Source organism: Dermacentor silvarum, chromosome 3 (genome assembly GCF_013339745.2).
Source record: "Dermacentor silvarum isolate Dsil-2018 chromosome 3, BIME_Dsil_1.4, whole genome shotgun sequence".
Taxonomy (NCBI): domain Eukaryota; kingdom Metazoa; phylum Arthropoda; class Arachnida; order Ixodida; family Ixodidae; genus Dermacentor; species Dermacentor silvarum.
This window is the reverse complement of record NC_051156.1, coordinates 225,321,325-225,338,852: the sequence shown is the minus strand read 5'-3', so window position 1 is coordinate 225,338,852 and position 17,528 is coordinate 225,321,325. Positions and strand designations below refer to the sequence as shown.

The following is a 17,528-nucleotide window of genomic DNA, read 5'->3' as shown; positions in this document are numbered from 1 at the left end:
ACTATATGTAGAGTGGCCGTCAGTTTAGAGAAAGAGGGAAAAAGGCAAAAAAGCTTATCAACTTCATCAATAGAAAGCTCACAAGCATGCAATGCTCGTTGCACGCGGTGACCCTGCATCTTTGTTCTAACAATTTTAAAAGATTTAGCCCTCACCGTTGCTTTGTCTTCACACATAGTTTGTATGAAGACAGCATTTCTGGTATCGCATTGTTCAATAAAACACTTAGAATCGTTGTTTACTTGTTTCGTACTCGACAGGTAGTGAAAGTCGTCTCTGCAGAAGCTCGCTTCTGCAATGGCGAGGTGCGCTTACGGTAGTGTTTCTTCTGTATGTGCTGGACACAAATGTCATGTGCTTCACTGAAGAATGGAGATTTAATAAATGCAATTTTGCTATGAAATTAAGTAAAAACAAGGCAGCGATGTGTGCTAATTACTCCTTTAAATTTGCTAGAATCGAAACAAATGTTACTTTTTACAAACAATACACCTTTCTTAATAATACAGCCGTGTTGCATTTACACATGGAAGTTCAAACTACAGCACTGCCATGTTTCAGGAGATATTCTTGCAAAGGGAATCCAATGACGACCACAGTGAACGAAAGCATGTAGCTGGTGTAAATGCAATCAGAGGAGGACGAGCAAGATGGCAGCTTATAAATGAGGGAAAGCTTGCAGATGCACAAGAGGGCCGCTGACATCGGTTTATTGTTGGGATCATGAGTGAGTTCCCAGCCTCCCTGTCCCTGTAGACAACTGTGACTGCTTGTTGATGATGCAATGGCCAGATGGTCCCATAAAGAAAGAAAACACTACGCTAAAGTAAGGTTAGTTGCTAAAGAAGGGCAACAAATGTAAAAGAGCTGCGGCATCTTCATGCGCACTGCGAAATTTAGTCTCCAGTCATGCAAGTACCCCCTCCCCATTTTGGAAGACCATGAAATATTTTCTTGCCACTGGTTCAGATTTTAGTGCAGAGCTGTGTAGGTGCCCCCCTTCCCTAATTTCTCTCAATTATCTCCACGCTTACAGGCGGCACTTTCTAGGAACTTCTGTTGCTCCTGAAAGAAAAACTCGGATGTCTGTAAAAATGATTGGCACATGGTAAAGCCACTTCCAGATGTCCACAACTTGAGCTTTGTATAGATATTGTTATGAGGCATCCATGAAAACAATTCAAGTGTCCAAAATTTCAAAGGCCCGGCAGACTGCTCTAGTGTTATTGTTTGTGCTTGCTAAACTTGCCATAGTTGCAGCACATGTCAATGTGCAAGAAACAAAACATGTTCGTGTGGTTGTTCTGATGCCGCAGCTGGAGCGCTCGGAGGATGGCTTTTCTGTGGTGGCTGACTACCTAGGCCGGGGCCTGTTTCAACGGCTCACGCTGCTGGCACCAGCCACAGCAGCAGCAGCAGGCCCAGCAGCAGCAGAACTGAGGGCAGCCAGGTCTTGATCATAGCCCATGTGCTGCATGGAAAGTACGTTGCTTATAATGATTGATGCATCGGACCAGAAGTGGTAGAGTGCATACATTGGGTCAAGCAAAACCAGGCATCATGACAGTAGTTGCATCACGTGATGCCTTGTTTTCCTGCCATTTTCCTTCTTGTGTGCAAGTGGACGGTGGTAGCAGGTGTGTGCACTCATAGTAAAAACAAAGTGTGGCTTTTTCTTTGTGCTGCCATTTACAAAGGACTTAAGTTTGCCATCCGTGCAGTGAACCAGTTCAATGCCAAGACTGGAAAGGCCTGACACAGTGGCTACATAGTGCTGTGGCAAAAAAAAAGAAAAAAATTATTCTGTGATCTGAGTGCAGTGATTACTGGACCTCATCCCAATTACGCTGCAGCAATGGATGGGCTGCAATTTAACTCTCTCTCTCTCTCTCTCTCTATATATATATATATATATATATATATATATATATATATATATATATATATCAATGTGAATCACTGTATCAAGTATGATACTTCTTTTACACTGTAATAAAATTATAGAAACATACTAAAGTTGTACTCGAGTGTAATGCATTGCTTTTCTTAGCGCATGCTTCACCTGTTGTCTACACACTGAAATATTTATGCTTTGAGCTACATTTTCATAAGATGGAAGGTTGGTGCTGTGAGTGCATTGTGGTACACTTCTGTTTTAAATTGTCAATCGACCGATTTACAACAGCTATTACCCATGGTATAAATGCTTAACCTAGGGTGAAGAAAACACATTTGTCTTTTTACAGGTGGTTAGCCATTAGAGCAATGTTGGCGATATTTGTGAGGCAAGCCATCAAGTGCTCACCTGACGTATTTGGAGTGCAGCGGCATCATGAGTGCCAGTTTGACCATGTTCCACCTTGTGCTGCCACCATACTGCATCAGGTTGAGGCAGCGAGCAACATGCGAGTGGCAGTTGTCACAGAAGAGGTTGTGCTGCATGGACAGAGCACAGTCTGGCTAGCCCTGTTGTACTATGGTGGAACATCACACGCAATGCCTGCTTGGGCACAGACAGACTGAAAAACGAACGTACACCTTGAATATCAAGAGTAATATGTGCAATTCACTCAGGGGAACTTTGACGTCTCTGCTACCAATTCTTGAAGAGCTTCAACACATGAACCAACACACAGGCACTGAAATTCTGCACAAAAGCGTTTATGTAGAAAACGAGAACTACAGGCTAGTACACAGCATGGGTTCTCTTCAGTCTTCACAAGCCTACAAGACTGCTCACAATTTAGTACCTCTGCACATTTGATTACTGTGTTTGAGCCCATATGCACTTTCATTCAGCTTTAATTTTCTTTTGTACATTTGTTGTAAATAAATAAGTGAAAGCCCTCCAAATTCACTGTCTGTTTCTTGGTATAGGTCATGATAGTACCTTTTTATGTCACATATCTTTGAAATGCCATGCACCTTTCGAGCTTTGCCATTAAAACATTTGTATGAAGTGTGGGGGTACGCTCTGCGTGAGGCTAGTGCGTGTGCTCCTCACAGAGCTACCACAATACCAGCTTTGTACTTTCTAGGGGCCCATTATATCGGGCAGTGCAACTTGCATGATGTCTCACTAAATGGCAGTCTTTAAATACTGGCCACATGTAAGTGATGCTTTGTTCGTTGACCACCACCTGTGCTCGCCATTGCTGTTCCCAAGCCAATTGCATTTAGTTACGCGGCCACAAACTCACCTCGATAAACGTTTGCCTTGCAGCACCTTTGTCTTATGTGGTCACCGACACTACATCGCATGTGCAGAAAGTTGTCATCAGAAGTTGTCAGCGGATGCACATCTCTCAAAGTTGTTACAAAGGCAGTTGTTTATGAGTGCTATACAAGTGCAGGAACCAGTAGTCAATAGGTGGCATGTTTCTGTGCATGGCAGTAAGTGTCCATCAACAAGATGCCGAAACTATGTAAGAGTTGGCTGAAATAATGTTTTGCATTAACATCAGTGTTTGTAGTACAGTGATGGAACATTGCTCCAAAACTGGTACATCCTGCTACGAAAGCCTGATTTTAGTGAAAATCGTGCCACGTCTGCGCTAGAAGGTGTTCTGGAGGGTTCTGTATAGGTCTGGCAGTAATGATAGTAAAAATGAAACTGCAACTTGCGGTCTGCATTCGTGTGTGTCTGGGGACACATCAGTATATCCGGTAATGATTCCGCATCCATTATGCTTCCTGTGCTTGGGTTGGAAAAAACGAATGAGCAAAGCAGGCTGTTGCTTTGTTAGAGAGAGAGAGAAAAAAGAGAACATTTGGCTTGGTGCAACAAGTTCTTATGTATCTGCAGCTCGGTGCCTGCTTTCTAGACTTCCGCAAGATAACACTGTACTCAAGGACCTTAGGTGTTTCCACCAATTTTTTGTAAGATGAAAGTTTGTTTCTAATGAAAGTTCTAAAATAAAGGTTCCGAGGAACTTGGCCAAGAAATGCCTGTAGTCGTTGATGACTACAGTCAAAGTTGATGAACGAGTTCAGCCTGATGACAGAAAATGTGTATGATTTCTGGCAGAAGATTTTTCATCTAAGGTTGGCTGATAGGATGGGGTACTTGCTATGCACTTTTGTGAAAGCTTTTCCAAGCCTGTTGCATGGAAATACGGTTGTAGAGAGGGGCATTACTGAAAACAGACACATGATGCAAGAGCGAGCCAGTATCAATGCACTCTGCTCTATAATGTTGTATCAGAAATTTTTTTGGTGAGATCCTAGAGATTCCCCTGACCTAGGGCCTGATCAAAGCAGAGAAAGGTTCGCGCAAATGATACTGGGAGAGAAGGCTTCTGTGCAGTCACATGCAAGGAAAGCAATGCGTGATGTTTCCGGGACACCCGCTGTGGTGGCTTAGCAGCCGTGGTGTTGCCCTGCTAAGCACGAGGTCATGGGATCAAATCCCGGCCGCTGCTTTTTGATGAGGGTAAAATGCAAGAATGCCTATGTCCCAAGGCATTGGAAGCATGCTAGAAATCCCCAGGTAGTCAAAATTAATCTGGAGTCCTCCACCACAGCGTGCCTCATAATCAAATCGTGGTTTTGGTACACAGAACTCCAGAATTCAATTCAATGTTTCCTGTGAACTAGGCACTTAAGCAGAAGGAGACTACAAAAGGAAATTAATTCAGCCAAGAAGATGCTGAGTAATGCAAACTACTACTGGCAAAGTAAATGAAAGCAAAATGTTTTTCTGATCCCATGACTGGTCAAGCTCTATGACTGCAGAGACAGAAGCTGTCACTCTTGGAGACTAGGAGGCACTTAGAAAAAAAAAAGAAAAATAAAAGATTACACTAACTTGATAAAGGCCCCAACAGTTGTCTGTTTATACGATGCTCTTGAGTATGTGTAAATAAATCTGTTTATGTTCTGCCTTTAAAAATTTTCCTTTTTGTAGCGTTTTAGATTCAAACTGAAAAGGTGTGGGGCTCTAGATTGTCCTTGCACCTCATTTAATGATGTAAAAGTATGTGCTACAAAACCAATATGTCTGCTACTAATGCATATTTTTCTTGCTACAAAAGCTGCTCCAAAAGGCCTTTTCTGTGTTCCACCACTGGTTCTATCCAATATTGCGATGCTGGAGAGGGTGACATCTTAGTTGGGTATTTAAATTCACTGGCACTGACATGGAGCAAGATTAACAAAGAGCTTTTATGTTCGATGTATTACAAGGCTTATGAAAGGGAACACGTGTGTGGTGGATAGCCTCTTACGGTGCTGATTATGCACTGTGGCCAAATTTAGATCAAATGGAGAGAGCAGAATAGTCTTCTCCATCTGCTGACACCACCTTCATGCCAATTAATGTTCCTTTCAATCAGCTAGCATTGGTAAACTTTGTTTGAATGGAATTGGCGCGTTTATGCCTGTTACTGAAGTATACTGTGCTTGAGCCAATCCGATGGCAATTGATGCTATATTTTGCTCATATGAAGCAGCAAACATTGGTGTGCAAAATTTTAAGCTGAGTGATTGGTTCTACTTCTAGATTGCACTACAAAGCATGAATTGATGCTGACGTGCGATAGCACAACATATAGTGGACGTCATTCTTGATGGCCAACTAGATTTGCCTGCAGCTGACAAAACCACTTCTTGCTTTCAATCTTGGCCACAGTGCATCTTCATCGGGCAAGTGCATCTTTTTGCCATACGTTAGCATATATGTTCCCTCTCGTAAAGGCCGCGATAGTACCACTGTTTTTTCTTCCGCAAGCATGATGTTGAGCAAGCTCACCATGTGGCCTCTGTACTCCTCCGAGCCTTCAACAACGCCCCTGTCCCAGCCCTGCACTCCATCCCTGGCCTTGCTGGGATCCAGCATCCAGTACCTGCATCAGGCATGTTTCAATTGCATGATACAAGCTTTAGCACGCACATGCAGCTTACTTTGTAGGCCGGCCAAAAGCCATGCTGTCCTCCTGCAAGGAATTCAAACAAAGTAAGTAGTATTGCTCACAATGCTTGCTTGTGCCAGACTTACAGATACGTAGTACGGTCCTGCGAAGTCCCGTATAATACCAGTGGACATGCAGATGCCCATGTGGCCTATCAAGGGACAAAGCCACCTGCACAGTGACAGACGAATCTGCAATACACCTTTTTAAAGCCAGAAATTGTGACAAAAACAATGAATGGCCCGTAAAGCTTTACGGGCATTCGTACTACTACTATCTAGGTAAAAGCTAGTTGCTAATAAGTACTCGAGTGCGAAATCATGCACCAGCGGTTGGAGCAAGAACGACACGAACTTAGAGTGACCGGAATGAAAGCTCTTAACCGCCGTACGACGCAACCCTCACAAACATATGACCCAGTCGTATGTAGTCCCAGTCAAAAAAAGCAATTGACTCCAATTGGGAAATTTCCTATTGGTACCAACTGGAAAATTTACAATCGTAAATTAGTACATAACGACCAATTGAACCAACTGGAACATGACCAATTTGTTTTTGTTGGAGTGACATATTGTACCCAATAAGTGCCATTTGGTTTGAAACCAATTGGTTGGAATGGCCAATTGCACCAGTGGGCAATACCAGTACACATATATACCCCACAAAGCAAACCTAAATAGGATTCCAGGTGTCAAACAGGTTTGCTATAGCCTTAGCCTTATGAATAGCCTTATGCATATATAGCTATAAATCATTCCAGTTTCCTTGAATGGGCGCATAAACTGAAAGTATGATTTCCCAGTTGGTTACGTTCTAGCTAGTTTATTCCAATTAGACTCAGTTGGGAATGTAAGGTGGGCCTAGCTGGTTCAAACTGGCAAGTCCAATTGAACTCAATTGGTTCCATCCCTGACTCAATCGTAAGGATTTCCCAATGGGCCCCGTTAATTCCAATTGGCAAGTCCAATCAGACTTAATTGGTTTCACTTTGACTCAACCATAACGAGTTGGAACTAGGGATTTTCCAATCGGTTCAAATTGGGTCCAGTTCATTTCAAATGGCAACTCGATCCAGTTGGTTTCTCCTCTGATCCAGTCGTAACCGGTTAGAAGTAAGCATTTTCCAATTGGTTCCTATTGGTCCCAGTTGATTCCTATTGCAAAAGCTAATTGGAGTCAATAGTTTTTTGTTTTGTTTTTGTTTTACTGGGGTAGGCGGTGGTGGTACTCGTCGCACGGACACTAGTACCCTGCCGAACTTCTTAATCAAAGATGTCCCGTCACCGAAGACGCGCAAAATCGGAGTTCAAAAGTGCTTGAAAACGACAGTTCAGCAACGTTCGGCCTGAAGCGAATTTAATCAATGGTTTGGTCTACACAAGTACGACACAACTCGCGAACTATTGACACTTTCCTTAACTGAAACCAACTCACGTCAGACATGGAATCGGTGTCCACACGATACAGAACGGAAAACGGTCGCGGTTGAAGTCGATGGAGGGTTTCGGGCTCATCTTCATGCTCGTCAAGTTGCTAATTAAAGCTCCAATAATCAGGTATAGCGTCTCAATCACCACCGGCGACGGAATTTTGTACGCAGACGGCTGCGGCCCGCAGCAACCATCAGCTGCTGTAGATGATGTCGCTGTTGTACAGGCTACAAGTTCTGTGGATTGCGAAACGTATTTGCCAACGTACTTTTCGCCTAACTAGCCTTTTTCTTTCTTTTTAACGTTCCCGGGTATTCATGAATGGTTTGCCGCTATGTTTTGGGCCGTTTGGAGCTTTTGTGCACAGAAAAGCCAAAAACCGTCATGACATTTAGCGGCCTCTGGCCACTGTGCACATTTGGTTCTTCATTCTTCTGTGGTGCATACAGTGTACTAGTGGTGCACATTGGTGAAGACGGTCGTGGTAAAGACCCTGTGGCCCCTCGACGAAATTTCATTTTTTTTTTTTTCGTTTCGGTAGTTTCGGCCAAAAGTTGTGTGGTTCGGCGCTCATCATGCCAAAATAGCCAAACTTCCTGCCGCATTCTCCTAGCTCGGTCCACCTTTTCTAGGCTTGAAGTGTACGTCAGCTGTGCTGGAGCGAGGTAACTTCTCTTTTCGCAATGATATTGTCGCTCAATTGTTTTTGGCTCTTACGGGTTGTGCCAAAATTTCTTCATATGATATGCTTTCGTTTCATTTAGAGACACCGTTCCGAGTTAACTGTAGTGTTCGAGGCTACTCGGAACATTTTGCGATTGCAGTGATCTTTTAAAGCTTTAAAAAAAAAAAAAAAAAAAAAAATGAAAGCGAGCGACCTGCATGCCCGAACATTTGGACATAAGAAAGTAAGGTGTAATGAATCGGTGAACATTCACAAATCCTTCACGGTAGGAGTTGCGTACATAGATAAATTTAGCCACATGGCTTCACATGCATCGATTCGATTGCTAAAACAAAATGTTGAGCACAGCTGTGCGCGAGCTCTGCAACCCAAAAGTAAGGGAATGGACCTGCAGTGCTAAATAGTTGCAAATGCTGTAAGGCAGAGAGACAGCTGCCAAAGAGAAGTGGTTCTATGTCAGAAAGGGAAAGGTTGGCAACATTCAGAGTTAAAAGGAAGTAGGAGAGAGGGAGAAAAGAGAAGGTGAAGACGTCGCCATGGCTAGAGCAATGCCACCTTAAAGGGCATTGTCTAGCCATGACAGAAACGCAGCCGACCGGCAGGCACCGGTCCGTTTGTTGGAGGCCTCTATGCCTTGTGGAAAGCCCTGCCGTGTCAAGAAACTTGCTCTCTCCCTCCCTCCCTTTTGAAACATGCGTCGTGGTGGGCAATGCAGTTGTAGCGCTGCCACCGTCAGCACATCCATAGACATTCTTTATGCTTGGTTATAGCACGATACATTTTCCACTTGATGCCGTCAAGTGACATCCCATTTAATTTCTCACTGTAGGGTGCACTTTGGCAGGTGAAGTGCGTTCTCTGACTTTCTTCTGCATTGGGAAATCGATTGTCTGGTTCTTTGGTGATCATGTTGAAAGAATAATTTCTGGAGCCAACATTTCGACAAATCTTTGTTGAGGCACCAAGCCCCCTTGTCGAAGTGTTGGCTTCAGAGACATCTCTGGTTGATTACTGCTGATCATATCGTCTCCATCTGTTTCTGAATTTGTTTGGATTTATTCATCGCTGGCGCTTTAGTCCCAAAGCTCCACCTGGACTATGAGAGGTTCCTCAGTGAAGTACTCTGAATTTGTTTTGACTTGGCTGGGTTCAACCACAACCTCACTTCACAGGTTTTTTTTCATGCTCCATTGAGTATGCATGCAGCTGCCGCAGCCGGGAACATCCAAACTTTCAAACATGTGCTAGAAGTGGCCTATGGTTTGAATGTGATGCTCTTTATAATGCTGTGATAGACCTCATGATGTTTAATAGCTATTATCATACTGTTAGAAAAGCAGGGTACTGTGCGGTATTGTGGTCTTTTGTACACACTTGGTCTCTTATGCTCAGCAAGCAGAAAGAAGTACGAGAGCGTACTGTCGCATTGATATATCCTGAGGCGGTATGTTTCTGTGCAACTTATTACTGTGATGTTAAGGCATGGAAAGCTTGAGAACACACATACAGTCGAACACGGATATACCGAACCCACATATAACAAATTATTGTGTATAATGAACAGCAGTAAAAGCCCCTTGACAATTTTTGTATAAAATTTTTATTTTATATGTCAAATTACCTATATACTGAACTTTTTTGTGATTCCCTTCAGGTACGATATATCCTGGTTTGACTGTAGTACGAGCCCCCATGATTGCAAGTGCTTGCCTTATCAACTATGCTTAAAACTGGGCTAGTTAAAGTAAAGGTTCCACGATTTTTGTACTTGTGTGAGTACACAAGGCCAGGGACATGAGTACAAAGAAACCAGACTAACAAGTCCGGTTTCTTTCTGTTTATTTGCTTGTCCTTGTGTCTTTATGCCAGCACAAGAATCATAGAGCTTGCTGTATGCATTTGTTTTTTTGTACATTTTCTTGCCGAGTTCCTAATTCTCTGTACTGAGGCTCAGTAGTGTCATTCTAATAAGTTAAATTCATATGCATTGCTATCGCTTGCAAATGAATAATACCACTACTTTAGGACGTAGGAATGCTTCCATTGATGCATCTTTGACTTTTACTTATGCAGGTTGAAGTAGGTAAGCTCTGGCCATGATGGCTGCAGCAAGTGATGGCAATGGTCACATGGATGTAGATGACCAGCCAAAATCAGAGGCTTTGCCAGCGCAGCAGCCGCAGAATACAGTAAATAGGTGCCAGACAGATCAGGATGCAGAAGGGCGAAGGTGTGTGCAAGCTCCGTCAAGACAGCAGAATGAGCAGGACCTAGTTGAAGGGAGCCATGCAGGTCAAAATGCAGGAGACCGTCGGCATTCAGAAGGCCGACCATTGAAGGATACAGGGAACCCAGGTGCTCAAGATCAGGAGAGAGCACAGGATGCTGGTGAACAGCAAGAACACCAACCTGCACTAAATCCGGTGGACCCAGACGGTAGGTGCCTGGCAACAGCAGTTTGCAGAGCTTCGGTGCTGCTTCCCCATCATGTGCCTTTTATTTCATGGAAATATGGCTGGATTTATTTGTGGATACCAGCATTTAATGAACTATGCAAAGCAGTAATGAACAAATAAAAGCAGTAAACATTAGCTGTGGTGATATGAGCTGCACTAGTTATTTTAGGGATTAGCAATATTGTTTGCCAGCCTTAAAATACAGCCTAAAGTACGGCCTTTTAAACAGCCCCCAAATCATATTAACTCGACCGACCAACAACACAACTTACACCACACCCACAACAATCTCCAATCACTTCACAACCAGCCCCTGTTTTCCAACAGCAAACCATGGTGCGACTTAATGCCCCAGAACAAGCCAACACAGAGAAAGACGTGACAATCAACCAATCCAACCGTAAGGCTGAAATAGCACAACTCAAGGCCTCACCACCCACCACTATCCCAACCAAAACCGCGACACGTTGCCCATCTTTCTGCCACACAGCTTCTCAGGACTTCGACGCCATGACATGCACAGACTCTGCTCACTCCATCCTATCCAATAAGATTGCACAATTTTCCAACAAACTTATGCGAGTAGCCAAGAGTGTCACCCAAGTTAATGCTAAACTGGATAACCAACTCGAGGCTATTCAACAATCTACAGACAGAAAATGCAGAAAGCACTTGCCACAATACTTCCTTCCTTGCACTTGCCTTCCTCCCTGCGCTATGTTTTTGCAGCTTAGTTCACGCTGGTGCGAGCTGCGGGACGAAGGTCAATTCGCTCGCTACTGCTGCCGCACTTACTCACCACAGTGTTTTGACAGCGATTTTTCGCAGTCATCGAGTGAGATGTGTTCATGTTTGCTTGTGCGCATGTGACACTATGATTGTTAATTTAGTTTGTATGCCTATGTTTACAAGTTTATACGGCCAATAAAACTACTATCCGTACTTCATATAGCTGTCCACTAGTTTGCTATCGCAATCGATGCTTCGCCTTTCACACAAAACTGCGACCTCTTTTTTTTTTTTCTGTCTGCGTACGCTGCTCGTTCCCATCTCCACCCGCCTCTCGCTCGGCGAAAATCAGGTGGTGTGTTTTTTCTTTTTTTTTAGGCCATTGTGCAATGAGCCACTGTGCTTTCGCCTCAAAAAGAGCGGGAATGCGGCAGCCAGCGCACAAAATTTGAAAGCGACTTCGCTGCGGTGCGGTCTCTACGCCCAAAATGTGCTGCACCATGGCACTGCAACGAAATGAACGAGTGCAATCTGCATAAGCCTCGGTGACAGCGAAAACATCGGTGTGCCATTGAACAATTCACAAGGAAGTCGAATCTTAAATGCAAACAAAGCGGGAGAAGAGGACGATCAAACACCCAGGCGATATTTGTACTTCATGTTGCCAATTGTGCAATCCTTGACACACTGCATCGCCTGCCAGTGAGAATGTCAACCATCATGGCAGTAGCGCACCCAGGATCTCTGCCAGGTGGGGGGGTTGACAGTTTGCCGATACTATCTAAACAGCACTAATTTCAATTTCTACACGGGAAATTGTCAAAAAATGCGCTTTTTGCGAGTGTGCAGACGATTGCGCCGTCTTACATCTTAGTTGCAGTACTCAAATACGCAAGGAAAGAAAAATGGTTAAACAAAAGGGGGGGGGGGTTAAGTCGGCCTCAGGGGGGGATTACAACCCCCCCCCCCCATCGGTGCGCCACTGCATCATGGCCATGCTCCATCAGTGAAGCCTAGTGTGAAAATAGGAGCTACAGCTGCGCGGAATGGCTTAACTTTAGCGCGGCGTCTGTGTATCACGTCATGCTACGGTCACGGCACGTATTCATGCCTTCTCCCATGTAGATGCCACTGCACGCTCAAGGCCAGCCCACAGATTTTCTTCCGTTGTGTCCATTCTGCTGGTTTGGTGAAGGTAACAGGGTGAAGGTAACAATTAGAATGAAGCCCTTGGCTCTCTCTTTTCACCCGCAGAAGCAGCAGCCCAGCAGCTGCGGCGTGCTGCAGAAAAGGGCGACATGGCCACTCTGAAGCGGCTGCTGGACTCAGACCCGTCTCTGGCAACGCGCACCGATGCCGACGGCTACACAGCGCTGCATCGGGCCTGCTATGCCGACCAGCTGGAGGCCGCACAGCTACTGCTAGAGAGGGCTCCGGACACCTTGGAGCGGCCTACTGTTGACTGCTGGCGCCCGCTGCACTCGGCCTGCAAGTGGGGCGCACTCAACTGTGCGCGGCTACTGGTCGACTGGGGCGCCGACGTGAACGCGCCCAGCGAAGGCGGCCTGACGCCGCTGCACCTAGCGGCCAGCCAGGCACGTTCGCGGGCCCTGCTCGAGCTGCTGCTGTGGTCGCCATTCGCCAATGTCGATGCGCGAAGCCGCGCGGGCGACCGACCCGCTGACTTGGCCCACCGCCACAGCCCCTGGGCCAGCCTGTTCGCGCTGCATGCTCCGGCGGTCAACCGCTTCTGACAACGACTTGCTTTGAAGACATGTCGCGTGTGTGCAGTCTGCTGTGAATGGGGACGCACTTCGTTTTGCGAAACCACAAGAAACAGTAGCGACTGCCAAACCTCACTGTGCTTTCCAGGTGTGAAGATGTGTTCAAATCCCTGTGTGGGTTATAGTAGAGTAGTTATAGGGTTCCTAACGTCTTCACAGTTAACCTGCGATGGTTCCTCCGAGTTACTGAATGGGCAGATAAAAAACAAAGTAATTTTTACCTTTTCCTTTTTCCATTTTCGCATTTGCAGAAGGTTACTGTCTCCCCAGAGCTGTATTCGTCACTGTAACCTGGCATTTTTACTGTTACTTTGCTGTAATGGCAACAGCTGCAAGCACCACATTCAATTTGTGGAACTTTTTTGCCTGAATACAAGGAGTGGTATTCTGGTTAGATTTCTAACCAGAATACCACTCCTTGTATTCTTGGTGCTGACTGGCTGAGCCAGCAAGCAGAACGCCCATCGCTTCAGTGAGGCAGCCCTCAGTATACTGACTGAGTGCAGTATCTATACTGTATAGATATTATACTGAGTTTCTATAGTATCTGTACTGAGTATCTATACTGAGTTTCCACCTTTCTCATGGCTAATTCAACATCTTCATAAAACTGTTCTATTTCATCATCGTGACAGGAGGTTGGGGCATAGGCTTGTACTTCCTTCATTCTATACCACCTCTTCTGCTTTATTACGACTACTGCTACCCTCTCATTAATGCTGTAGAATTCATAGAGTTTCTCACTATAACACCTAGAGGGTAATCTGGCGCCACCATGGGAGTTTCCTAAAGGGCGCTGTGCCGTGATGGGAATGACGGGATATGTGTCTTCGAGGCTTGTGTTGTAAGAGGCTGCGTCTAAAAGGCGGATTTGGCTACGCAATTAATGTGTCCTTAAAATGAAATCTACATAAAAGACTTTCATTCATCCATATTACATCTCTCAATAAAGTTTATTCACCTACAATGCTGAATGAAGCGAAGAAAAGCAAGAACAGATGGCAAGTTGTTCCAAAGCGAGCGCATATCTTGTCGTGTGTCCTCCAACTTTAGCGGCCTGCTGATATACGTTTCATGTAATTGTACATCCAATAATAAGTCTTCCAAATTAAACAAAGCATTTTTTGTGTAATAATATAGCTAAAACAGCTTTTTACATGCTGTTTTAGCAGGAAATGAATCATTGTGACAGACGGAACGGTGTTAGCCAGGCATGTCTTCAAGGCGACCTGGCTCACAGAGAATGATGCCAATCCGAAGTCAATATACCGGCATTCCCATGCATACCACAGCGCAGCAGCGCCAGATTTCCCTCTAGAGAATATGGTGAGAAACTCCATGGTAGAATTCACCAATGTTGCCTGCCGTGTTATTATGGACTAGAAATCCTACCCCGAATTCTCTCTTATCTGGAAGGCCTCTGTGGCAGAGGATGTGGCCGTTAGTCAGCACTGTATAAGCCTCACCAGTTCTTTTAACCCTCACTAAGGCCAATAATATCTCAGGCAATGCCTGATAATTCCTCAAATAGCCCTGCTAAGCTAGCCTCACTTGAGAGGGTGTGTGTGTTGAACGTTGCAGGTTCAGTTTCCAATGGCGGCCTGTCCATACCCAGAGATTCTTAGCACCCTCTGCCGCGTTGCAGGTCTGACCGCCACCTTGGTCAGGTGCTCCACAGCCGCTGGGGACCGAGGGCCATCAGTTAATTGTAGGAGTCATGAGGGAGGTAGTGGCTGACTACTGCACCAGGGAGGCCAATTCCTGTCCTGGTGAGGGAGTGACTTTGTTGATTAGTGGGCCTTCCTAATTTGGTTGCACTTGGCCTAGTATAGCCCCACTAGCGCTTGGCAAGGAGGAGGAATAAACATTTATTGCGGAACCAGCACTTTAAGATGGCCGGGCCTAAGCCTCCCATGAGGGGACGTCGAGGGCTTGCCTCGCCGCCGCCTCACGGGCGTGCTGGGTCGCCCAGGTTCGCTTGGCAACAGATTTTTTTTTTTCTGGGGGGGGTGTCTGGCGTCACCATGGCTGAAAATGTTGTGGACTGGAGGAGGATTCGAACTTAAGACCTTCAGATTAGAAGCCCGGTGTTCTACCTCTGCTTCACGCCACCACAATATATATATATATATATATATATAATATATATATATACATATAATATATATATACATATATAGTATAATATATATATATATATATATTCGCTCGGCTTTGACGACGGCTTGTCCACCAGCTGAAACGTTCGCAAAATTATATACTGTGTGAATACAACGTACGTCGTCCTCTCCTCATATATATATATATATATATATATATATATATATATATATATTGCTACGAGAGAGACATTCTGCCAGGGGCAGACGACAAAGAAGACGGTCCTGTCGGGTGCTGGTGGCTGTCCACCATCTTGGCTACTGTGTCTGTGTAGTGTAAATACAGTGTAAATAGTCCCGCCTTGTGTCGTTTTACGTAACATCTTTGTGGTGGAAGTGCTGGGTAGTTCCCTGTTTCCATCACGGAGCTCCGCAACGGCCGCTTCATCATGCTTCCGACCATGTCAGTCGGTGCAGGCATAACGTCTTCACCCGCTGCCCCTCTCGTGGCTCCCACCTACATCGTTCTGCCTCCTGCTCGTGATCCTGGCGTCTTTTCCGGCCAGGATGGGGTTGACGTCGACAAATGGCTCAACCTTTACGAACGGATCAGCGCCAGCTACATGTGGGACCCGACCCTTATGCTCGCCAACGTGCTTTTTTACCTCGATGGCCCACCACGGGTGTGGTTCGAGACGCACTAGGCGGACATTACAAGCTGGGACTCTTTCAAAGAGAAGATACGCGACCTTTTCGGTGACAGCACTGGCCGGCAGCATGCTGCGCGGAATGAACTTGCGACTCGTGCACAGACATCCTCCGAGTCATACGTCTCTTACATCCAGGACGTTATCGCTCTTTGCCGCCAGGTTGACGAGCACATGCCTGGGTCCGAGAGGGTTTCTCATGTGCTCAAAGGTATCGCTGACGATGCCTTTAACCTGCTCGTGTATACCAACGTTGATACCGTCGACACAATCATCAAAGAGTGTCGGCGGTTTGAACATGCCAAGAGCCGCCGTATAACCCAGAGATTCACCCGGCTGCCCAATACGGCTGCAAGTTCATCGTGTGATGCCGTTCGCCTGCCGCCAACCTGTGACCACGTTACACGTATTGTTCGTCGCGAGATTGAAGCTGCCTGTCCTGCACCTATTCCACCACCCGTGTTTACATCCCACGCCAGTGACCCAACGCCGCCAGCGTCCGGCGGCTCGGCGGTCCACGTGATGTCATTAGGCCAATACCAACGCGGCGTCGGCCTCGGACAGGGTGTGCGAGGAGGCGGCGGCATTCTTCAAAGCGTGACGCTACTTTTTTATATAGGGGATAGAGGGACCTTAGTATTGCAAGATGCGTAGCGCCACCTGTCGGTGCGAAGAGGTAATAATTGAGTAGTGCAAACATGGAGGCAAAAATGTTTTTTTTTTTTCCTACCTCCATGAGTGCAAAGTCCGGCTCCCTTGCTAGAGTGACCCTTGCTAAGTTGCCTAAGCAGCTAGCGAGTGCGAAACAATGATTTACCTTAATTTTGGTTCATATTGCGATTGTTTTGCGCATTTAACACCCAGAAAGATAGCTATGAATTTATCCGCTAGTCGGACGTGCCGCTGAACTGCCATAAAGTTCTTGCTCGTCAGAACGATGGCGAGCACGACGGTAACCGCGACAGATCCGCGCGCAACGAAGAAACGCCGTAATCGGCCCTACTGTTGCGTTGTAAATTGCCATGAACGTGAAGGACTGAATGACAACGTTCAGTTTTACCGATTTCCATCGCGGTCGTATGAAGGATTGAGAAAGGCGAGAGCGCTGGATACGGGCCGCTCAGCGTGTTGGGTAAGCGAATTACTCGCATTCTCCACAACACAGCCGCTCACACGAGAAAGTGTGATAATGTTGTTCTGCTGTAATTGTGTTGCGTAGCCCTGACGGGGTACTATGGCAACCAAGCGAAAACTCAAGAATCTGCAGCCGCCACTTCGTTGGCAACAGAAAAAACGTTGCGAACCATCCTGTTTACAGACGTCCGCTTCCGCTTGACTCGGCAAGTGGAACGGGGAGATTTGGCAGGTCAGACGATGAGCGGCGTAGAAAACAACAGCGTCGTGCTCGTGCCCCGGATAAACATCATGTCCAGGGCGCTCAGCGCAAGCGCCAAGTGCGACAATGTGATGATGAATGTGGTGAAGCCGAAAGTGCGGCTAAGGGACGTAGGTACAATGCAATCAATCGTTTCCAGGGTGCAAATTCTAAATTTAAGAAGAAATTTCTCTACGCACAAATTGGATTTAGTTGATTCGTGTGTGATCGACTGGTTCCACGATAAGTGCATTTCGCTTGTTTGTGGTCTACTCTGTAGGCACACGAAGTAGCTGCGCATGCCAAGTCGCAGGCTGTTGAAAAGTCTTTTGGTTAATAATTAGGTAAAGTGCA

At 45.8% G+C, this 17,528-nt stretch overlaps 3 protein-coding genes across 4 annotated transcripts in view; 2 read left to right on the top strand and 1 right to left on the bottom strand.

The window, feature by feature from the left end:
• LOC119446804 (vacuolar protein sorting-associated protein 11 homolog) overlaps window positions 1-2,853 on the top strand; it is a 73,182-nt gene extending 70,329 nt beyond the window's left edge. For both annotated transcript variants that reach the window (XM_049664391.1, XM_049664390.1), the window contains exons 23-24: window positions 1,317-1,482; window positions 2,247-2,853. In XM_049664391.1, the coding sequence (XP_049520348.1) occupies window positions 1,317-1,457 (141 nt within the window). In that variant the 3' untranslated portion in view covers window positions 1,458-1,482; window positions 2,247-2,853. The remainder of the gene's footprint in view (window positions 1-1,316; window positions 1,483-2,246) is intronic.
• On the bottom strand, window positions 2,302-7,765 carry LOC119446806 (transmembrane protein 222). Its single transcript, XM_037711368.2, has 5 exons — window positions 7,344-7,765; window positions 5,996-6,080; window positions 5,902-5,933; window positions 5,750-5,843; window positions 2,302-2,436 (listed from the first exon to the last, which is right to left on the bottom strand). Exons 1-5 carry the CDS (start codon window positions 7,427-7,429, stop codon window positions 2,302-2,304), a joined length of 432 nt encoding a protein of 143 aa, XP_037567296.1. The 5' UTR covers window positions 7,430-7,765.
• A 33-nt stretch (window positions 7,766-7,798) lies between these two features.
• Window positions 7,799-13,220, top strand: LOC119446805 (ankyrin repeat domain-containing protein 49). Its single transcript, XM_037711367.2, has 3 exons — window positions 7,799-8,004; window positions 10,098-10,460; window positions 12,464-13,220. The coding sequence occupies exons 2-3, from the start codon at window positions 10,121-10,123 to the stop codon at window positions 12,961-12,963; spliced, it is 840 nt and encodes a 279-aa protein (XP_037567295.1). The 5' UTR covers window positions 7,799-8,004; window positions 10,098-10,120; the 3' UTR covers window positions 12,964-13,220.
• Window positions 13,221-17,528: the final 4,308 nt, after the last annotated feature.